The sequence below is a fragment of the Salmo trutta genome, chromosome 4 (assembly GCF_901001165.1).
Source record: "Salmo trutta chromosome 4, fSalTru1.1, whole genome shotgun sequence".
NCBI lineage: Eukaryota > Metazoa > Chordata > Actinopteri > Salmoniformes > Salmonidae > Salmo > Salmo trutta.
Window position 1 is genome coordinate 70,643,256 of NC_042960.1, and position 23,944 is coordinate 70,667,199.

At 50.4% G+C, this 23,944-nt stretch overlaps 1 protein-coding gene across 1 annotated transcript in view; it reads right to left on the reverse strand.

Annotated features, from left to right (window-relative positions):
- Positions 1-23,944, reverse strand: part of iqch (IQ motif containing H) — a 117,798-nt gene that overhangs the window by 46,311 nt on the left and 47,543 nt on the right. The window contains exons 14-15 of the mRNA XM_029751938.1: positions 10,587-10,859; positions 8,081-8,269 (exon numbers count right to left, since the gene is read on the reverse strand). Of these exons, the coding sequence (XP_029607798.1) occupies positions 8,081-8,269; positions 10,587-10,859 (462 nt within the window). The remainder of the gene's footprint in view (positions 1-8,080; positions 8,270-10,586; positions 10,860-23,944) is intronic.

Genomic DNA, 23,944 nt, shown 5'->3' on the forward strand with positions numbered 1-23,944 from the left:
TGACCCTCCCTTTGTTCAGGGACACATTATTCCATTTCTGTTAGTCACATGTCTGTGGAACTTGTTCAGTTTATGTCTCAGTTGTTGAATCTTGTCATGTTCATACAAATATTTACACACGTTAAGTTTGCTTAAAATAAACGCAGTTGACAGTGCGAGGACGTTTCTTTTTTTGCTGAGTTTATTCACATCTATATGCAGGTCTGTGCTTCTGCTCTTCTGATTGATGTTCGATCCGTCCGTTAGGCACCGGAACATATGAGGAATGTTTCATGTCTTCAGTCTGATACGAGGAACTGAGCAGTCTACTAGTAGTGCACTACTTCTCTATGGGGCTCTGGTCCAAAGTAGTGCACTACTTCTCTATGGGGCTCTGGTCCAAAGTAGTGCACTACTTCTCTATGGGGCTCTGGTCCAAGGTGAAGGCCTTGGCGGAATGGTGCCAAGAATATAACCTCTCCTTCAACGTCAACAAAACGAAGGAGCCGATCGTGGACTTCAGGAAACAGCAGAGGGAGCATGTCCCCTATCCACATCGAAGGGACAGCAGTGGAGAAGGTGAAAATGTGAATGTGTCTCTTGTCTGTCACCTTGATTAATCAAAATCCTCTCGATCTGTGTGCACCTACTAGATTGTAGCAACCTCATGATGGGTACAAGGGAACATTCTAGTATCATGTAGTATCCTAACCTATCGATGTTAACATTGAGCTGGGTGAATGACAATATAAATGACAGTCATCCAATATGCTGTATATGTCACGAATCCCACCGAAGGCGGCTCCCCTGCCTGTTCGCGCGGTACTCTGTTTTGTTTGGTCTTATTGGTTGCACCTGTTCCCTGTTTTGTTTCTTGATTTGTGTTTATTTAAGCCTGTTAAACCCGCCCAGGTTCGTGCGGGATTATTTCACTGTTTTGTTTTGGATGTGCTGGCTGACGCCTTATTTTCTCTCCGGACTGTTTTGCCCTGTGTGTTGGGTTGGTCTTTCTTATTACGCGCCATTTTGTTTTGGCGTGACCGTGTTGTGCCAGAGAAAATAAAGACGTGACAGTTCCCTGTAGCTCAGTTGGTAGAGCATGGTGTTTTGCAATGCCAGGGTTGTGGGTTCGATTCCCACGGGGGGGCCAGTACAAAAAAGAAAAAAATGCATGAAAAGAAATGTATGAAGTGTATGTATTCACTACTGTAAGTCGCTCTGGATAAGAGCGTCTGCTAAATGACTAAAAATGTAAAAATGTACCCTCTGCGCCTGACTCCAACCACCTAGAATCCTTGACAGTATAGAAACAAGGCCACTACTGGTGTGGTTGAATATATTCTGCCACTCTGTGACTATTGTATTCTTGTTGTCTCTGCCTTATATATATATCAAAAAGGTGGCATATGAACTAATACAATGCAATTATCACAACCACAGGTCGTCATAGGGCTTTCCCCCCCCTGGCTTGGCTTCCCCATTGATTTTAACCACGCACTGATACTGTGACCCGTTTCCTTGAATAATAATTGAGCTCTGTTTGCAGACAACACAACAGAAAGAGAAAAGACTCCATATCTGTTGATGCTATTAAACACCCTCTTTTGTTCTCTCGTGCCTAATGATCCATGTATGCCGTCTAGGGCTGTGTGTGTGTGTCTGTTTGTGTATAAAACTCTATGGATCTGCACGTCTTTTAACGCACACACATCTTCATAACCTATCTTTCCTGTTAAATGGTGGTGGTTTGCCCTGGAGGCTAAATTATGTTGGCTACTAGCAGGGTTTATAAAGAAGGCTGGACCTCAAAAATGTTTCTCTCTGAATGACCCAGCTATCCCTCCCTCTACCTCTCTGTTATCTCCCCCTCCAGGCCTATCCTGCTGCTACAATCGCCTGAAGCCTGGTCACACCCATTCACATTCACATTCTCTCTCTCTCTCTCTCTCTCTCTCTTTCTCTCTCTCATTAGCTAGTGACAGTATTAAACAGATCATTTCAAAAGGTTATTCGCCACATTGTCCTATATTTATTTATTTTAATCCGAGGTCCCCGTCCCCGCAGGAGGCCTTTTGCCTTTTGGTGGTAATAATAATATACATTGAACAAAAATATAACAACAAATTCTAAGATTTTACTGAGTTACAGTTAATTTAAGGAACTCATTTGATTTAAATTAATTTTAAAAATGTTAAATTCATTAGGTCTTAATCCTGGATTTCACATGACTGGGAATACAGATATGCCCTAATCTATGGATTTCACATGACTGGGAATACAGATATGCCCTAATCTATGGATTTCACATGTCTGGGAATACAGATATGCCCTAATCTATGGATTTCACATGACTGGGAATACAGATATTCATCTGTTGGTCATAGATAACTTTAAAAGAAAAAGGTAGGGGGCGTGGATCAGAAAACCAGTCAGTATCTGACCACCATTTAGCCTCATGCAGCGCGACACATCTCCTTCACATAGAGTTGATCAGGCTGTTGATTGTGGCCTGTGGAATGTTGTCCCACTCCTCATCAATGGCTATATAAATATATTGATATATATTGAGATACAGTACCAGTCAATAGTTTGGACACACCTACTCATTCAAGGGTTTTTCTTTATTTTTACTATTTTCTACATTGTACAATAATAGTGAAGACATCAAAACTATGAAATAACACATATGGAATCATGTAGTAACCAAAAAAGTGTTAAACAAATCAAAATATATTTGGTATTTGAGATTCTTCAAAGTAGCCACCCTTTGCCTTGATGACAGCTTTGCACACTCTTGGCATTCTCTCAACCAGCTTCATGAGGTAGTCACCTGGAAGGTGTGCCTTGTTAAAATATCATTTGTGGAATTCCTTTCCTTCTTAATGCATTTCAGCCAATCAGTTGTGTTGTGACAAAGTAGGGGGGGTTATACAGAAGAAGCCCTATTTGGTAAAAGACCAAGTCCATATTATGGCAAGAACAGCTCAAATAAGCAAAGAGAAACGACAGTCCATCATTACTTTAAGACATGAAGGTCAGTCAATATGGAAAATTTCAAGAACTTTGAACGTTTCTTCAAGTGCAGTCACAAAAACCATCAAGCACTATGATGAAACTGGCTCTCATGAGGACCGCCACAGGAAAGGAAGACCCAGAGTTACCTCTGCTGCAGAGGATAAGTTCATTAGAGTAAACTGCACCTCAGATTGCAGCCCAAATAAATGCTTCACAGAGTTCAAGTAACTGACACATCTCAACATCAACTGTTCAGAGGAGACTGTGTGAATCAGGCCTTCATGGTCAAATTCCTGCAAAGAAACCACTACTAAAGGACACCAATAATAAGAAGAGACTTGGTTGGGCCAAGAAACACGAGCAATGGACATTAGACCGGTGGAAATCTGTCCTTTGGTCTGGAGTCCAAACTGGAGATTTTTGATTCCAACCGCCATGGCTTTGTGAGACTCAGAGTAGGTGAACGGATGATCTCTGCATGTGCTGTTCCCACCGTGAAGCATGGAGGAGGAGGTGTGATGGTGTGGGGGTGCTTTACTGGTGACACTGTCTGTGATCACCCGACCTCAACCCAAATGGTTTGGGATGAGTTGGACCGCAGAGTGAAGAAAAAGCAGCCAACAAGTGCTCAGCATAGGTGGGAACTCCTTCAAGACTGTTGGAAAAGCATTCCAGGTGACTACCTCATGAAGCTGGTTGAGAGAATGCCAAGAGTAAAGAATCTAAAATATAAAATATATTTTGATTTGTTTACCACTTTTTTGGTTACTACATGATTCCATATGTGTTATTTCATAGTTTTGATGTCTTCACTATTATTCTACAATGTAGAAAATAGTAAAAATGAAGAAAAACCCTTGAATAAGTAGGTGTGTCCAGACTTTTGACTGGTACTGTATGTCAATTAGATATTTCTGTATTTCTAAAAATATGTTTTCTATTTTTTCATGATGAGGTATTGTGATGTCATTATGGGGTATTGTGATGTCATTATGGGGTATTGTGATGTCATTATGGGGTATTGTGATGTCATTATGGGGTATTGTGATGTCAATATTGGTCTATTGTGTGTAGATGGATGAGACAGAAAAAAAAATATTTAATACATTTTGAATTCAGGCTGTAACACAACAAAATGTGGAATAAGTCACAGGGTATGAATACTTTCTGAAGGCACTGCGTATGCTTTCACTTCAAAAGAGCACAGATGACCAGTATTTTCTGTGTTTCCTGTAGAAGACTATGCACACCCTCACACACACACATGAACTGAACAGACATTTGTGTCGTCACATGAGAGTGGGACAGGAGAGCGCCAGAGCAACAGTCTCTAAGAGCGAGCGACAGTCTCTAAGAGACTCTAAGACTCTAACCTGGTCCCGTGTGGCTCAGTTGGTAGAGCATGGTGTTTGCAACGCCAGGGTTGTGGGTTCGATTCCCATGGGGGACCAGAACGAAAAAAAGAAGAACAAAAAAAAGAAAATGTATGCATTCACTACTGTAAGTTGCTCTGGATAAGAGCGTCTGCTAAATGACTAAAATGAAAATGTAACCTGTCACTGTCTAACACGGTGAGTGAATGGCTTCATTCAACCAGCCAGCTTGCTGTTCTCCTCACTCTGCTTTATTCACCTAAGTAATGGATAACGGTACATTGTGGCTCTAGGGAGGATACTGAACTGCAGAGATCTACACTAAGACTATTCTAGTTAAGATAAGACTTTCCACTAAGACTATTATAGTTAAGATAAGACGTTCAGTCTCCTTGCTGACTATCCATTAGGACATGCCACTCTCTGACCTTACAGTGACTCCATCTCTTAAAGAGTCACTAATAGTCTGTACTTCTATAACTAGGACATTGTGACAGTTGGCAACCGGCAGGTTGTAGTTAACAAATCCTAGACCGTGTAGTTAACAAATCCTAGACCGTGTAGTTAACAAATCCTAGACCGTGTAATTACCAAATCCTAGACCGTGTAATTACCAAATCCTAGACCATGAGACCTTGTAGTTACCAAATCCTAGACCATGAGACCATGTAGCTACCAAATCCTAGACCGTGTAGTTACCAAATCCTAGACCGTGAGACCTTGTAGTTACCAAATCCTAGACCGTGAGACCTTGTAATTACCAAATCCTAGACCGTGAGACCTTGTAGTTACCAAATCCTAGACCGTGAGACCGTGTAGTTACCAAATCCTAGACCTTGAGACCTTGTAGTTACCAAATCCTAGACCGTGAGACCGTGTAGTTACCAAATCCTAGACCTTGAGACCTTGTAGTTACCAAATCCTAGACCGTGAGACCGTGTAGTTACCAAATCCTAGACCTTGAGACCTTGTAGTTACCAAATCCTAGACCGTGAGACTGTGTAATTACCAAATCCTAGACCGTGTAGTTACCAAATCCTAGACCTTGACCGTGAGACCGTGCAATAAAAAAATAAATAAAAAAATTACCAAATCCTAGACCGTGTAGTTACCAAATCCTAGACCTTGACCATGAGACCTTGCAATTACCAAATCCTAGACCGTGAGACCTTGTAGTTACCAAATCCTAGACCATGAGACTGTGTAGTTACCAAATCCTAGACATTGAGACCTTGTAGTTATCAAATCCTAGACCGTGAGACCGTGTAGTTACCAAATCCTAGACCTTATAATTACCAAATCCTAGACCGTGAGACCGTGTAGTTACCAAATCCTAGACCTTGAGACCTTGTAGTTACCAAATCCTAGACCTTGAAACCTTGTAGTTACCAAATCCTAGACCGTGAGACCGTGTAGTTACCAAATCCTAGACCGTATAATTACCAAATCCTAGACCATGAGACCGTGTAGTTACCAAATCCTAGACCGTGAGACCTTGTAGTTACCAAATCCTAGACCATGAGACTGTGTAGTTACCAAATCCTAGACATTAAGACCTTGTAGTTATCAAATCCTAGACCGTGAGACCGTGTAGTTACCAAATCCTAGACCTTATAATTACCAAATCCTAGACCGTGAGACCGTGTAGTTACCAAATCCTAGACCTTGAGACCTTGTAGTTTCCAAATCCTAGACCTTGAGACCTTGTAGTTACCAAATCCTAGACCGTGAGACCGTGTAGTTACCAAATCCTAGACCGTATAATTACCAAATCCTAGACCATGAGACCGTGTAGTTACCAAATCCTAGACCATGAGACCTTGTAGTTACCAAATCCTAGACCATGAGACCTTGTAGTTACCAAATCCTAGACCATGAGACCGTGTAGTTACCAAATCCTAGACCTTGAGACCTTGTAGTTACCAAATCCTAGACCTTGAGACCTTGTAGTTACCAAATCCTAGACCGTGAGACCGTGTAGTTACCAAATCCTAGACCGTATAATTACCAAATCCTAGACCGTGTAGTTACCAAATCCTAGACCGTATAATTACCAAATCCTAGACCATGAGACCGTGTAGTTACCAAATCCTAGACCGTGAGACCTTGTAGTTACCAAATCCTAGACCATGAGACTGTGTAGTTACCAAATCCTAGACATTGAGACCTTGTAGTTATCAAATCCTAGACCGTGAGACCGTGTAGTTACCAAATCCTAGACCATGAGACCGTGTAGTTACCAAATCCTAGACCATGAGACCTTGTAGTTACCAAATCCTAGACCATGAGACCTTGTAGTTACCAAATCCTAGACCATGAGACCGTGTAGTTACCAAATCCTAGACCGTGAGACCTTGTAATTACCAAATCCTAGACCGTGAGACCTTGTAGTTACCAAATCCTAGACCGTGAGACCGTGTATTTACCAAATCCTAGACCTTGAGACCTTGTAGTTACTAAATTCTAGACCGTGAGACCGTGTAGTTACCAAATCCTAGACCTTGAGACCTTGTAGTTACCAAATCCTAGACCGTGAGACTGTGTAATTACCAAATCCTAGACCGTGAGACCGTGTAGTTACCAAATCCTAGACCGTATAATTACCAAATCCTAGACCATGAGACCGTGTAGTTACCAAATCCTAGACCTTGAGACCTTGTAGTTACCAAATCCTAGACCTTGAGACCTTGTAGTTACCAAATCCTAGACCGTGAGACCGTGTAGTTACCAAATCCTAGACCGTATAATTACCAAATCCTAGACCATGAGACCGTGTAGTTACCAAATCCTAGACCGTGAGACCTTGTAGTTACCAAATCCTAGACCATGAGACTGTGTAGTTACCAAATCCTAGACATTGAGACCTTGTAGTTATCAAATCCTAGACCGTGAGACCGTGTAGTTACCAAATCCTAGACCGTGAGACCGTGTAGTTACCAAATCCTAGACCGTATAATTACCAAATCCTAGACCATGAGACCGTGTAGTTACCAAATCCTAGACCATGAGACCTTGTAGTTACCAAATCCTAGACCATGAGACCTTGTAGTTACCAAATCCTAGACCATGAGACCGTGTAGTTACCAAATCCTAGACCGTGAGACCTTGTAATTACCAAATCCTAGACCGTGAGACCTTGTAGTTACCAAATCCTAGACCGTGAGACCGTGTATTTACCAAATCCTAGACCTTGAGACCTTGTAGTTACTAAATCCTAGACCGTGAGACCGTGTATTTACCAAATCCTAGACCTTGAGACCTTGTAGTTACTAAATCCTAGACCGTGAGACCGTGTAGTTACCAAATCCTAGACCTTGAGACCTTGTAGTTACCAAATCCTAGACCGTGAGACTGTGTAATTACCAAATCCTAGACCTTGAGACCTTGTAGTTACCAAATCCTAGACCGTGAGACCGTGTAGTTACCAAATCCTAGACCGTATAATTACCAAATCCTAGACCGTGAGACCGTGTAGTTACCAAATCCTAGACCGTATAATTACCAAATCCTAGACAATGAGACCGTGTAGTTACCAAATCCTAGACCGTGAGAACTTGTAATTACCAAATCCTAGACCGTGAGACCGTATAATTACCAAATCCTAGACCGTGAGCAGTTTAGGCACTTTAACCCTTAAATTCCTCCAGCGTTCAGGACTGTGGTTATCATAGTGGGGTGACAGGTGAAAGGTCATAGTATGTGATCGTTCCTACCTGAGCCCAGGCTTTCCTCCAGCATTCAGGACTGTGATGGCTGTACTCCTGCTGAGCCCAGGTAGAGCAGTTCAGGTGAGACACATCGCAGTATGCTGTGCCCCGCCCACCCATCTCAGAGTCCATCTTGAAGAGCCAGCGCCTCACCTCCATGTGGTCTGTCATCAGCTGGGCCAGGGTTTCATGGAGCTGGGGAGAGAGGAGAGGGGGAGAGAGAGATCAGACCAAACCAAACACAATTAGACCCAACCAAATCATGAGAAAACAAAAAGATAATTACTTGACACATTGGAAAGAATCAATAAAAAACCAGAGCAAACTAGAATGCTATCTGTCCCTAAACAGAGAGTACAAATTGGCAGAATACCTGACTACTGTGACTGACCCAAACTTAAGGAAAGCTTTGACTATGTACAGACTCAGTGAGCATAGCCTTGCTATTGAGAAAGGCCGCCGTAGGCAGACCTGGCTCTCAAGAGAAGACAGGCTATGTGCAACACTGCCCACAAATTGAGGTGGAAACTGAGCTGCACTTCCTAACCTCCTGCCAAATGTATGACCATATTAGAGACACATATTTCCCCTCAGATTACACAGATCCACAAAGATTTCGAAAACAAATTCATTTTTGATAAACTCCCATATCTACTGGGTGAAATACCACAGTGTTCCATCACAGCAGCAAGATGTGTGACCTGCAGCCACAAGAAAAGGGCAACCAGTGAAGAACAAACACCATTGTAAATACAACCCATATTTATGTTTATTTATTTTCCCTTTTGTACTTTAACTATTTGCACATTGTTACAACACTGTATATAAACATAATAGGACATGAAATGTCTTTATTCTTTTGGAACTTTTGTGAGTGTAAATGTTTACTGGTAATTGTAATTGTTTCCTTCACCTTTATTATCGACTTCACTTGCTTTGGCAATGTTAACATACAGTATGATTCCCATACCAATACAGTATGTTTCCCATACCAATACAGTATGATTCCCATTCCAATACAGTATGATTCCCATACCAATACAGTATGATTCCCATACCAATACAGTATGATTCCCATACCAATACAGTATGATTCCCATACCAATACAGTATGTTTCCCATACCAATACAGTATGATTCCCATACCAATACAGTATGATTCCCATACCAATACAGTATGTTTCCCATACCAATACAGTATGTTTCCCATACCAATACAGTATGTTTCCCATACCAATACAGTATGTTTCCCATACCAATACAGTATGATTCCCATACCAATACAGTATGTTTCCCATACCAATACAGTATGATTCCCATATCAATACAGTATGTTTCCCATACCAATACAGTATGTTTCCCATACCAATACAGTATGTTTCCCATACCAATACAGTATGATTCCCATACCAATACAGTATGATTCCCATACCAATACAGTATGATTCCCATACCAATACAGCATGTTTCCCATACCAATACAGTATGATTCCCATACCAATACAGTATGTTTCCCATACCAATACAGTATGTTTCCCATACCAATACAGTATGTTTCCCATACCAATACAGTATGATTCCCATACCAATACAGTATGTTTCCCATACCAATACAGTATGTTTCCCATACCAATACAGTATGTTTCCATACCAATACAGTATTTCCCATACCAATACAGTATGTTTCCCATACCAATACAATATGTTTCCCATACCAATACAGTATGATTCCCATACCAATACAGTATGTTTCCCATACCAATACAGTATGTTTCCCATACCAATACAGTATGTTTCCCATACCAATACAGTATGTTTCCCATACCAATACAGTATGATTCCCATACCAATACAGTATGTTTCCCATACCAATACAGTATGATTCCCATACCAATACAGTATGTTTCCTATACCAATACAGTATGTTTCCCATACCAATACAGTATGTTTCCCATACCAATACAGTATGTTTCCCATACCAATACAGTATGTATCCCATACCAATAAAGCCATTTGAATTTAATTGAATTGATATAGAGAGAAGAAGAATACCTGTTGAATTGATATAGAGAGAAGAAGAATACCTGTTGAATTGATATAGAGAGAAGAAGAATACCTGTTGAATTGATAGAGAGAGAAGAAGAATACCTGTTGAATTGATAGAGAGAGAAGAAGAATACCTGTTGAATTGATAGAGAGAGAAGAAGAATACCTGTTGAATTGATAGAGAGAGAAGAAGAATACCTGTTGAATTGATATAGAGAGAAGAAGAAGAATACCTGTTGAATTGATATAGAGAGAAGAAGAATACCTGTTGAATTGATATAGAGAGAAGAAGAATACCTGTTGAATTGATATAGAGAGAAGAAGAAGAATACCTGTTGAATTGATATAGAGAGAAGAAGAATACCTGTTGAATTGATAGAGAGAGAAGAAGAAGAATACCTGTTGAATTGATAGAGAGAGAAGAAGAATACCTGTTGAATTGATAGAGAGAGAAGAAGAAGAATACCTGTTGTAAGGAGTATATGTCCCACTGTCCTGGGGGCACGGTGACCCCTGCGCCAGTAAAGATCCTCCTGCCTCCGGACTTGGTGCTGTAGAGCCGGGCCACAGCAGGTTCTGGCCCCAGGAGGGGAACCCCCAGCTCATCAGCCACCGCCAGGTCATCTAAGTGGGCCACACCGCCCACCATGTAGGCATGCTGACCCTGGATCAGGTTACGGATTCGTCGTAGGGTTCGAGGGCTGTACTTCAACAGCGTGGACAGACACATGTTGTGGGTCTAGATGGAGCGGAGAGGAAGATAATTTAAAAAAATGGAGTGTCTATTTGTCTTTTGGGGGCGGGGGTTTCTCAGACAGGTACATGCAGGGTGAAATTGAAGGATTATGGGTACTGGCTAACCTGAGCCAGGCTAGTAGGTTGTGATTTCTACTTACAGGCCCTTCCCAACAATACAAAGAGAAAAAAATGTTTTCACTAACTATAGTATTTAACAGTCTTATGGCTTGGGGTTAACAGCTGTTCAGGGTCCTTTTCGTTCCATACTTGGTGCACTGGTACTGTTTGCCATGTGGTAACAGAGAGAACAGTCTATGACTTGGGTGGCTGAAGACTCTGACCATTTTTAACGCCTTCCTCTGACACCGCCTGGTATCGAGGTCCTGGATGGCAGGGTGTCGGCCCCAGTGATGTACTGGGCTGTACGCACTACCCTCTGTAGGGCCTTCCTCTGACACCGCCTGGTATAGAGGTCCTGGATGGCAGGGAGTCGGCCCCAGTGATGTACTGGGCTGTACGCACTACCCTCTGTAGCGCCTTGCTGTCGGATGCCAAGCAGTTGCCATACCAAGCTGTGATGCAGCCAGTCAAGATGCTCTCAATGGTGCAGCTAAAAATCTTTTTGAGGTTCTGAGGGCCCCTGCCAAATCTTTTCAGCTTCCTGAGGAGAAAAAGGTGTTGTCATGCCCTCTTTACAACTGTCTTGGTGTGTGTGGACTTTGATAATTCCTTAGTGATGTGGACACCAAGGAACTTGAAGCCCTCGACAAGCTCCACTACAGCCCCTCTGTTTCCTGTAGTCCACGATAATCTCCTTTGTCTTGCTGACGTTGAGGGAGAGGTTGTTGTCCTGGCTCCACACTGACAGGTCTCTGACCTCCTTCCTGTAGGCTTACTCGGCAAACTTAATGATGATGTTGGAAGTCGTGGGGGAACAGGGAGTACAGGAGGGGACTAAGCATGCACCCTTTATTGGTACACGTGTTAAGGGTCAGTTTGATGGATGTGTTGTTGCCTACCCTCACCACATGGGGGCGGCCTGTCAGAAAGTCCAGGATCCAGTTGCAGAGGAAGGTGTTTAATCACAGGGTCCTTAACTTACAGAGTCTGACAAGGTAAAAATATGTTGCTCTGCCCATGAGCAAGGCAGCTGAAAACAAACACTTTACATGTTCTGTTTTAAGTTATGTTCAGTGTTGATGAAAACTCTCTTGGTAAATAATATAGTCTACAGGTTATAGGGAAATTGGATACCTAGTCTGCTGAACAACTGAATGGAGTCAACTGAAAAGTATCTTCTGCATTTAACCTCTGAATCAGAGAGGTGCCTTAATCAATATGATTGGTGTCCAGGGAGCAGCTGTTGGGGGTTTTACTGCTTAAGGGAAGAACAACAGTTTTTTCCACCTTGCCAGCTCTGGGATTTGAACAAGTGACCTTTCGTTTACTACCCCACGCTTTTAACCCCTAGGCTACCTGCCGCCCCTCTAACCGCTAGGCTACCTGCCGCCCCTCTAACCGCTAGCTACCTGCCGCCCCTCTAACCGCTAGGCTACCTGCCACCCCTCTAACCGCTAGGCTACCTGCCGCCCCTCTAACCGCTAGGCTACCTGCCGCTCCTTAACGGCTAGGCTACCTGCCGCCCCTTAACGGCTAGGCTACCTGCCGCCCCTTAACGGCTAGGCTACCTGCCGCCCCTTAACCGCTAGGCTACCTGCCTCCCCTTAACCGCTAGGCTACCTGCCGCCCCTTAACCGCTAGGCTACCTGCCGCCCCTTAACCGCTAGGCTACCTGCCGCCCCTTAACCGCTAGGCTACCTGCCCCCCATAACCACTAGGCTACCTGCCGCCCCTCTAACCGCTAGGCTACCTGCCTCCCCTTAACCACTAGGCTACCTGCCGCCCCTTAACCGCTAGGCTACCTGCCTCCCCTTAACCACTAGGCTACCTGCCTCCCCTCTAACCGCTAGGCTACCTGCCCCCCCTTAACAGCTAGGCTACCTGCCGCCCCTCTAACCGCTAGGCTACCTGCCTCCTTTTAACAGCTAGGCTACCTGCCGCCCCTTAACCGCTAGGCTACCTGCCGCCCCTCTGACCGCTAGGCTACCTGCCTCCCCTTAACCGCTAGGCTACCTGCCGCCCCTTAACCGCTAGGCTACCTGCCGCCCCTTAACCGCTAGGCTACCTGCCGCCCCTTAACCGCTAGGCTACCTGCCCCCCCTCTAACCGCTAGGCTACCTGCCCCCCCTCTAACCGCTAGGCTACCTGCCCCCCTTAACCACTAGGCTACCTGCCTCCCCTTAACCCCTAGGCTACCTGCCACCCCTCTAACCGCTAGGCTACCTGCCGCCCCTCTAACCGCTAGGCAACCTGCCACCCCTCTAACCGCTAGGCTACCTGCCGCCCCTCTAACCGCTAGGCTACCTGCCGCTCCTTAACGGCTAGGCTACCTGCCGCACCTTAACCGCTAGGCTACCTGCCGCCCCTCTAACCGCTAGGCTACCTGCCGCCCCTTAACCGCTAGGCTACCTGCCGCCCCTCTAACCGCTAGGCTACCTGCCTCCTTTTAACCGCTAGGCTACCTGCCGCCCCTTAACCGCTAGGCTACCTGCCGCCCCTTAACTGCTAGGCTACCTGCCGCCCCTCTAACCGCTAGGCTACCTGCCGCCCCTCTAACCGCTAGGCTACCTGCCTCCCCTTAACCGCTAGGCTACCTGCCGCCCCTTAACCCTAACCCCCCCCCCAACAGAACAGAGGGTAGAGGAAGTAGATAACTGTGGTGGTCCCCCAGCCCCCCCCCCCTAACAGAACAGAGGGTAGAGGAAGTAGATAACTGTGGTGGTCCCCCAGCCCCCCCCCCCCTAACAGAACAGAGGGTAGAGGAAGTAGATAACTGTGGTGGTCCCCCAGCCCCTCCCCCCCAACAGAACAGAGGGTAGAGGAAGTAGATAACTGTGATGGTCCCCCAGCCCCCCCCCCTAACAGAACAGAGGGTAGAGGAAGTAGATAACTGTGGTGGTCCCCCAGCCCTCCCCCCCCCTAACAGAACAGAGGGTAGAGGAAGTAGATAACTGTGGTGGTCCCCCCCCCTAACAGAACAGAGGGTAGAGGAAGTAGATAACTGTGGTGGTCCCCCCCCCCCTAACAGAACAGAGGGTAGAGGAAGTAGATAACTGTGGTGGTCCCCCCCCCCTAACAGAACAGAGGGTAGAGGAAGTAGATAACTGTGGTGGTCCCCCCCCCCTAACAGAACAGAGGGTAGAGGAAGTAGATAACTGTGGTGGTCCCCCAGCCCCCCCCTAACAGAACAGAGGGTAGAGGAAGTAGATAACTGTGGTGGTCCCCCCCCCCCTAACAGAACAGAGGGTAGAGGAAGTAGATAACTGTGGTGGTCCCCCAGCCCCCCCCTCCCCCCTAACAGAACAGAGGGTAGAGGAAGTAGATAACTGTGATGGTCCCCCAGCCCCCCCCCCCCTAACAGAACAGAGGGTAGAGGAAGTAGATAACTGTGGTGGTCCCCCCCCCCCCTAACAGAACAGAGGGTAGAGGAAGTAGATAACTGTGGTGGTCCCCCAGCCCCCCCCCCCAAACAGAACAGAGGGTAGAGGAAGTAGATGACTGTGGTGGTCCCCCAGCCCACCCCCCCTAACAGAACAGAGGGTAGAGGAAGTAGATAACTGTGGTGGTCCCCCAGCCCCCCCCCCCCCTAACAGAACAGAGGGTAGAGGAAGTAGATAACTGTGGTGGTCCCCCAGCCCCCCCCTAACAGAACAGAGGGTAGAGGAAGTAGATAACTGTGGTGGTCCCCCCCCCCCTAACAGAACAGAGGGTAGAGGAAGTAGATAACTGTGGTGGTCCCCCAGCCCCCCCCCCCTAACAGAACAGAGGGTAGAGGAAGTAGATAACTGTGGTGGTCCCCCAGCCCCCCCCCCCCTAACAGAACAGAGGGTAGAGGAAGTAGATAACTGTGGTGGTCCCCCAGCCCCCCCCCCCCTAACAGAACAGAGGGTAGAGGAAGTAGATAACTGTGGTGGTCCCCCAGCCCCCCCCTAACAGAACAGAGGGTAGAGGAAGTAGATAACTGTGGTGGTCCCCCAGCCCCCCCCCCCCTAACAGAACAGAGGGTAGAGGAAGTAGATAACTGTGGTGGTCCCCCCCCCCCCTAACAGAACAGAGGGTAGAGGAAGTAGATAACTGTGGTGGTCCCCCCCCCTAACAGAACAGAGGGTAGAGGAAGTAGATAACTGTGGTGGTCCCCCCCCCCCCTAACAGAACAGAGGGTAGAGGAAGTAGATAACTGTGGTGGTCCCCCAGCCCCCCCTCCCCCCTAACAGAACAGAGGGTAGAGGAAGTAGATAACTGTGGTGGTCCCCCAGCCCCCTAACAGAACAGAGGGTAGAGGAAGTAGATAACTGTGGTGGTCCCCCAGCCCCCCCCCCCTAACAGAACAGAGGGTAGAGGAAGTAGATAACTGTGGTGGTCCCCCCCCCCCCTAACAGAACATAGGGTAGAGGAAGTAGATAACTGTGGTGGTCCCCCAGCCCCCTAACAGAACAGAGGGTAGAGGAAGTAGATAACTGTGGTGGTCCCCCCCCCTAACAGAACAGAGGGTAGAGGAAGTAGATAACTGTGGTGGTCCCCCAGCACCCCCCCCCCCCCTAACAGAACAGAGGGTAGAGGAAGTAGATAACTGTGGTGGTCCCCCCCCCTAACAGAACAGAGGGTAGAGGAAGTAGATAACTGTGGTGGTCCCCCCCCCCCCTAACAGAACAGAGGGTAGAGGAAGTAGATAACTGTGGTGGTCCCCCAGCCCCCCCCCCCCTAACAGAACAGAGGGTAGAGGAAGTAGATAACTGTGGTGGTCCCCCCCCCCCCTAACAGAACAGAGGGTAGAGGAAGTAGATAACTGTGGTGGTCCCCCAGCCCCCCCCCCCCTAACAGAACAGAGGGTAGAGGAAGTAGATAACTGTGGTGGTCCCCCCCCCTAACAGAACAGAGGGTAGAGGAAGTAGATAACTGTGGTGGTCCCCCAGCCCCCCCCCCCCTAACAGAACAGAGGGTAGAGGAAGTAGATAACTGTGGTGGTCCCCCCCCCCTAACAGAACAGAGGGTAGAGGAAGTAGATAACTGTGGTGGTCCCCCAGCCCCCCCCCCTAACAGAACAGAGGGTAGAGGAAGTAGATAACTGTGGTGGTCCCCCAGCCCCCCCCCCCTAACAGAACAGAGGGTAGAGGAAGTAGATAACTGTGGTGGTCCCCCAGCCCCCCCCCCCTAACAGAACAGAGGGTAGAGGAAGTAGATAACTGTGGTGGTCCCCCAGCCCCCCCCCCTAACAGAACAGAGGGTAGAGGAAGTAGATACTGTGGTGGTCCCCCAGCCCCCCCCCCCTAACAGAACAGAGGGTAGAGGAAGTAGATAACTGTGGTGGTCCCCCCCCCCCCCTAACAGAACAGAGGGTAGAGGAAGTAGATAACTGTGGTGGTCCCCCAGCCCCCCCCCTAACAGAACAGAGGGTAGAGGAAGTAGATAACTGTGGTGGGCCCCCCCCCCCCTAACAGAACAGAGGGTAGAGGAAGTAGATAACTGTGGTGGTCCCCCAGCCCCCCCCCCTAACAGAACAGAGGGTAGAGGAAGTAGATAACTGTGGTGGTCCCCCCCCCCCCCCCTAACAGAACAGAGGGTAGAGGAAGTAGATAACTGTGGTGGTCCCCCAGCCCCCCCCCTAACAGAACAGAGGGTAGAGGAAGTAGATAACTGTGGTGGTCCCCCAGCCCCCCCCCCCTAACAGAACAGAGGGTAGAGGAAGTAGATAACTGTGGTGGTCCCCCAGCCCCCCCCCCCTAACAGAACAGAGGGTAGAGGAAGTAGATAACTGTGGTGGTCCCCCAGCCCCCCCCCCCCTAACAGAACAGAGGGTAGAGGAAGTAGATAACTGTGGTGGTCCCCCAGCCCCCCCCCCCCTAACAGAACAGAGGGTAGAGGAAGTAGATACTGTGGTGGTCCCCCAGCCCCCCCCCTAACAGAACAGAGGGTAGAGGAAGTAGATAACTGTGGTGGTCCCCCAGCCCCCCCCCCCCCAACAGAACAGAGGGTAGAGGAAGTAGATAACTGTGGTGGTCCCCCAGCCCCCCCCTAACAGAACAGAGGGTAGAGGAAGTAGATAACTGTGGTGGTCCCCCCCCCCTAACAGAACAGAGGGTAGAGGAAGAAGATAACTGTGGTGGTCCCCAGCCCCCCCCCCCCCCCTAACAGAACAGAGGGTAGAGGAAGTAGATAACTGTGGTGGTCCCCCACCCCCCCCCCCCCTAACAGAACAGAGGGTAGAGGAAGTAGATAACTGTGGTGGTCCCCCAGCCCCCCCCCCCCCCTAACAGAACAGAGGGTAGAGGAAGTAGATAACTGTGGTGGTCCCCCCCCCCCTAACAGAACAGAGGGTAGAGGAAGTAGATAACTGTGATGGTCCCCCAGCCCCCCCCCTCCCTTAACCGCTAGGCTACCTGCCTCCCCTTAACCACTAGGCTACCTGCCTCCCCTCTAACCGCTAGGCTACCTGCCCCCCCTTAACAGCTAGGCTACCTGCCGCCCCTCTAACCGCTAGGCTACCTGCCTCCTTTTAACAGCTAGGCTACCTGCCGCCCCTTAACCGCTAGGCTACCTGCCGCCCCTCTGACCGCTAGGCTACCTGCCTCCCCTTAACCGCTAGGCTACCTGCCGCCCCTTAACCGCTAGGCTACCTGCCGCCCCTTAACCGCTAGGCTACCTGCCGCCCCTTAACCGCTAGGCTACCTGTCCCCCCTCTAACCGCTAGGCTACCTGCCCCCCCTCTAACCGCTAGGCTACCTGCCCCCCTTAACCACTAGGCTACCTGCCTCCCCTTAACCCCTAGGCTACCTGCCACCCCTCTAACCGCTAGGCTACCTGCCGCCCCTCTAACCGCTAGGCAACCTGCCACCCCTCTAACCGCTAGGCTACCTGCCGCCCCTCTAACCGCTAGGCTACCTGCCGCTCCTTAACGGCTAGGCTACCTGCCGCACCTTAACCGCTAGGCTACCTGCCGCCCCTCTAACCGCTAGGCTACCTGCCGCCCCTTAACCGCTAGGCTACCTGCCGCCCCTCTAACCGCTAGGCTACCTGCCTCCTTTTAAACCGCTAGGCTACCTGCCGCCCCTTAACCGCTAGGCTACCTGCCGCCCCTTAACTGCTAGGCTACCTGCCGCCCCTCTAACCGCTAGGCTACCTGCCGCCCCTCTAACCGCTAGGCTACCTGCCTCCCCTTAACCGCTAGGCTACCTGCCGCCCCTTAACCCTAACCCCCCCCCCAACAGAACAGAGGGTAGAGGAAGTAGATAACTGTGGTGGTCCCCCAGCCCCCCCCCCCTAACAGAACAGAGGGTAGAGGAAGTAGATAACTGTGGTGGTCCCCCAGCCCCCCCCCCCCTAACAGAACAGAGGGTAGAGGAAGTAGATAACTGTGGTGGTCCCCCAGCCCCTCCCCCCCAACAGAACAGAGGGTAGAGGAAGTAGATAACTGTGATGGTCCCCCAGCCCCCCCCCCTAACAGAACAGAGGGTAGAGGAAGTAGATAACTGTGGTGGTCCCCCAGCCCTCCCCCCCCCTAACAGAACAGAGGGTAGAGGAAGTAGATAACTGTGGTGGTCCCCCCCCCTAACAGAACAGAGGGTAGAGGAAGTAGATAACTGTGGTGGTCCCCCAGCCCCCCCCCCCCCAACAGAACAGAGGGTAGAGGAAGTAGATAACTGTGGTGGTCCCCCAGCCCCCCCCTAACAGAACAGAGGGTAGAGGAAGTAGATAACTGTGGTGGTCCCCCCCCCCCCTAACAGAACAGAGGGTAGAGGAAGTAGATAACTGTGGTGGTCCCCCAGCCCCCCCCCCCCCCCCTAACAGAACAGAGGGTAGAGGAAGTAGATAACTGTGGTGGTCCCCCAGCCCCCCCCCCCCTAACAGAACAGAGGGTAGAGGAAGTAGATAACTGTGGTGGTCCCCCAGCCCCCCCCCCCCCCTAACAGAACAGAGGGTAGAGGAAGTAGATAACTGTGGTGGTCCCCCCCCCCCTAACAGAACAGAGGGTAGAGGAAGTAGATAACTGTGATGGTCCCCCAGCCCCCCCCCTCCCTAACAGAACAGAGGGTAGAGGAAGTAGATAACTGTGGTGGTCCCCCCCCCCCCCCCCTAACAGAACAGAGGGTAGAGGAAGTAGATAACTGTGGTGGTCCCCCAGCCCCCCCCCCCTAACAGAACAGAGGGTAGAGGAAGTAGATAACTGTGGTGGTCCCCCAGCCCCCCCCCCCCTAACAGAACAGAGGGTAGAGGAAGTAGATAACTGTGGTGGTCCCCCAGCCCCCCCCCCCCTAACAGAACAGAGGGTAGAGGAAGTAGATAACTGTGGTGGTCCCCCAGCCCCCCCCCCCCCCTAACAGAACAGAGGGTAGAGGAAGTAGATAACTGTGGTGGTCCCCCAGCCCCCCCCCCCCTAACAGAACAGAGGGTAGAGGAAGTAGATAACTGTGGTGGTCCCCCAGCCCCCCCCCCCTAACAGAACAGAGGGTAGAGGAAGTAGATAACTGTGGTGGTCCCCCAGCCCCCCCCCCCCTAACAGAACAGAGGGTAGAGGAAGTAGATAACTGTTGTGGTCCCCCCCCCCTAACAGAACAGAGGGTAGAGGAAGTAGATAACTGTGGTGGTCCCCCCCCCCCCCTAACAGAACAGAGGGTAGAGGAAGTAGATAACTGTGGTGGTCCCCCAGCCCCCCCCCCCTAACAGAACAGAGGGTAGAGGAAGTAGATAACTGTGGTGGTCCCCCCCCCCTAACACAACAGAGGGTAGAGGAAGTAGATAACTGTGGTGGTCCCCCAGCCCCCCCCCCTAACAGAACAGAGGGTAGAGGAAGTAGATAACTGTGGTGGTCCCCCCCCCCCCCCTAACAGAACAGAGGGTAGAGGAAGTAGATAACTGTGGTGGTCCCCCCCCCCCTAACAGAACAGAGGGTAGAGGAAGTAGATAACTGTGGTGGTCCCCCAGCCCCCCCCCCCTAACAGAACAGAGGGTAGAGGAAGTAGATAACTGTGGTGGTCCCCCCCCCTAACAGAACAGAGGGTAGAGGAAGTAGATAACTGTGGTGGTCCCCCAGCCCCCCCCCCCCTAACAGAACAGAGGGTAGAGGAAGTAGATAACTGTGGTGGTCCCCCCCCCCTAACAGAACAGAGGGTAGAGGAAGTAGATAACTGTGGTGGTCCCCCCCCCTAACAGAACAGAGGGTAGAGGAAGTAGATAACTGTGGTGGTCCCCCAGCCCCCCCCCCCCCTAACAGAACAGAGGGTAGAGGACGTAGATAACTGTGGTGGTCCCCCCCCCCCCTAACAGAACAGAGGGTAGAGGAAGTAGATAACTGTGGTGGTCCCCCCCCCCCTAACAGAACAGAGGGTAGAGGAAGTAGATAACTGTGGTGGTCCCCCAGCCCCCCCCCCCTAACAGAACAGAGGGTAGAGGAAGTAGATAACTGTGGTGGTCCCCCAGCCCCCCCCCCCCCCTAACAGAACAGAGGGTAGAGGAAGTAGATAACTGTGGTGGTCCCCCAGCCCCCCCCCCCAACAGAACAGAGGGTAGAGGAAGTAGATAACTGTGGTGGTCCCCCCCCCCCCTAACAGAACAGAGGGTAGAGGAAGTAGATAACTGTGGTGGTCCCCCCCCCCCTAACAGAACAGAGGGTAGAGGAAGTAGATAACTGTGGTGGTCCCCCCCCCTAACAGAACAGAGGGTAGAGGAAGTAGATAACTGTGGTGGTCCCCCAGCCCCCCCCCCCTAACAGAACAGAGGGTAGAGGAAGTAGATAACTGGGGTGGGCCCCCCCCCCCTAACAGAACAGAGGGTAGAGGAAGTAGATAACTGTGGTGGTCCCCCAGCCCCCCCCTAACAGAACAGAGGGTAGAGGAAGTAGATAACTGTGGTGGTCCCCCGCCCCCCCCCCCCCTAACAGAACAGAGGGTAGAGGAAGTAGATAACTGTGGTGGTCCCCCCGCCCCCCCCCCCTAACAGAACAGAGGGTAGAGGAAGTAGATAACTGTGGTGGTCCCCCAGCCCCCCCCCCCTAACAGAACAGAGGGTAGAGGAAGTAGATAACTGTGGTGGTCCCCCCCCCTAACAGAACAGAGGGTAGAGGAAGTAGATAACTGTGGTGGTCCCCCAGCCCCCCCCCCCTAACAGAACAGAGGGTAGAGGAAGTAGATAACTGTGATGGTCCCCCAGCCCCCCCCCTAACAGAACAGAGGGTAGAGGAAGTAGATAACTGTGGTGGTCCCCCCCCCCCCTAACAGAACAGAGGGTAGAGGAAGTAGATAACTGTGGTGGTCCCCCCCCCCCTAACAGAATAGAGGGTAGAGGAAGTAGATAACTGTGGTGGTCCCCCAGCCCCCCCCCCCCCCTAACAGAACAGAGGGTAGAGGAAGTAGATAACTGTGGTGGTCCCCCAGCCCCCCCCCCCCCCTAACAGAACAGAGGGTAGAGGAAGTAGATAACTGTGGTGGTCCCCCAGCCCCCCCCCCCAACAGAACAGAGGGGAGAGGAAGTAGATAACTGTGGTGGTCCCCCCCCCCCCTAACAGAACAGAGGGTAGAGGAAGTAGATAACTGTGGTGGTCCCCCAGCCCCCCCCCTAACAGAACAGAGGGTAGAGGAGTAGATAACTGTGGTGGTCCCCCAGCCCCCCCCCCCCTAACAGAACAGAGGGTAGAGGAAGTAGATAACTGTGGTGGTCCCCCAGCCCCCCCCCCCTAACAGAACAGAGGGTAGAGGAAGTAGATAACTGTGGTGGTCCCCAGCCCCCCCCCCCTAACAGAACAGAGGGTAGAGGAAGTAGATAACTGTGGTGGTCCCCCAGCCCCCCCCCCTAACAGAACAGAGGGTAGAGGAAGTAGATAACTGTGGTGGTCCCCCACCCCCCCCCCCCCAACAGAACAGAGGGTAGAGGAAGTAGATAACTGTGGTGGTCCCCCAGCCCCCCCCTAACAGAACAGAGGGTAGAGGAAGTAGATAACTGTGGTGGTCCCCCAGCCCCCCCCCCCCTAACAGAACAGAGGGTAGAGGAAGTAGATAACTGTGGTGGTCCCCCCCCCCTAACAGAACAGAGGGTAGAGGAAGTAGATAACTGTGGTGGTCCCCCCCCCCCTAACAGAACAGAGGGTAGAGGAAGTAGATAACTGTGGTGGTCCCCCCCCCCTAACAGAACAGAGGGTAAAGGAAGTAGATAACTGTGGTGGTCCCCCAGCCCCCCCCCCTAACAGAACAGAGGGTAGAGGAAGTAGATAACTGTGGTGGTCCCCCCCCCCCCAACAGAACAGAGGGTAGAGGAAGTAGATAACTGTGGTGGTCCCCCAGCCCCCCCCCCCTAACAGAACAGAGGGTAGAGGAAGTAGATAACTGTGGTGGTCCCCCCCCCCCCCTAACAGAACAGAGGGTAGAGGAAGTAGATAACTGTGGTGGTCCCCCAGCCCCCCCCCTAACAGAACAGAGGGTAGAGGAAGTAGATAACTGTGGTGGTCCCCCAGCCCCCCCCCCTAACAGAACAGAGGGTAGAGGAAGTAGATAACTGTGGTGGTCCCCCAGCCCCCCCCCCCTAACAGAACAGAGGGTAGAGGAAGTAGATAACTGTGGTGGTCCCCCCCCCCTAACAGAACAGAGGGTAGAGGAAGTAGATAACTGTGGTGGGCCCCCAGCCCCCCCCCCCTAACAGAACAGAGGGTAGAGGAAGTAGATAACTGTGGTGGTCCCCCCCCCCCCCTAACAGAACAGAGGGTAGAGGAAGTAGATAACTGTGGTGGTCCCCCAGCCCCCCCCTAACAGAACAGAGGGTAGAGGAAGTAGATAACTGTGGTGGTCCCCCCCCCCCTAACAGAACAGAGGGTAGAGGAAGTAGATAACTGTGGTGGTCCCCCAGCCCCCCCCCCCCCCTAACAGAACAGAGGGTAGAGGAAGTAGATAACTGTGGTGGTCCCCCAGCCCCCCCCCCCCTAACAGAACAGAGGGTAGAGGAAGTAGATAACTGTGGTGGTCCCCCCGCCCCCCCCCCCCCCTAACAGAACAGAGGGTAGAGGAAGTAGATAACTGTGGTGGTCCCCCCCCCCCTAACAGAACAGAGGGTAGAGGAAGTAGATAACTGTGATGGTCCCCCAGCCCCCCCCCTCCCTAACAGAACAGAGGGTAGAGGAAGTAGATAACTGTGGTGGTCCCCCCCCCCCCCCCCTAACAGAACAGAGGGTAGAGGAAGTAGATAACTGTGGTGGTCCCCCAGCCCCCCCCCCCCTAACAGAACAGAGGGTAGAGGAAGTAGATAACTGTGGTGGTCCCCCAGCCCCCCCCCCTAACAGAACAGAGGGTAGAGGAAGTAGATAACTGTGGTGGTCCCCCAGCCCCCCCCCCCCTAACAGAACAGAGGGTAGAGGAAGTAGATAACTGTGGTGGTCCCCCAGCCCCCCCCCCCCCTAACAGAACAGAGGGTAGAGGAAGTAGATAACTGTGGTGGTCCCCCAGCCCCCCCCCCCCTAACAGAACAGAGGGTAGAGGAAGTAGATAACTGTGGTGGTCCCCCAGCCCCCCCCCCCCCCCTAACAGAACAGAGGGTAGAGGAAGTAGATAACTGTGGTGGTCCCCCAGCCCCCCCCCCCCTAACAGAACAGAGGGTAGAGGAAGTAGATAACTGTTGTGGTCCCCCCCCCCCTAACAGAACAGAGGGTAGAGGAAGTAGATAACTGTGGTGGTCCCCCCCCCCCCCTAACAGAACAGAGGGTAGAGGAAGTAGATAACTGTGGTGGTCCCCCCGCCCCCCCCCCCTAACAGAACAGAGGGTAGAGGAAGTAGATAACTGTGGTGGTCCCCCCCCCCTAACAGAACAGAGGGTAGAGGAAGTAGATAACTGTGGTGGTCCCCCAGCCCCCCCCCCCTAACAGAACAGGGGGTAGAGGAAGTAGATAACTGTGGTGGTCCCCCCCCCCCCCTAACAGAACAGAGGGTAGAGGAAGTAGATAACTGTGGTGGTCCCCCCCCCCCTAACAGAACAGAGGGTAGAGGAAGTAGA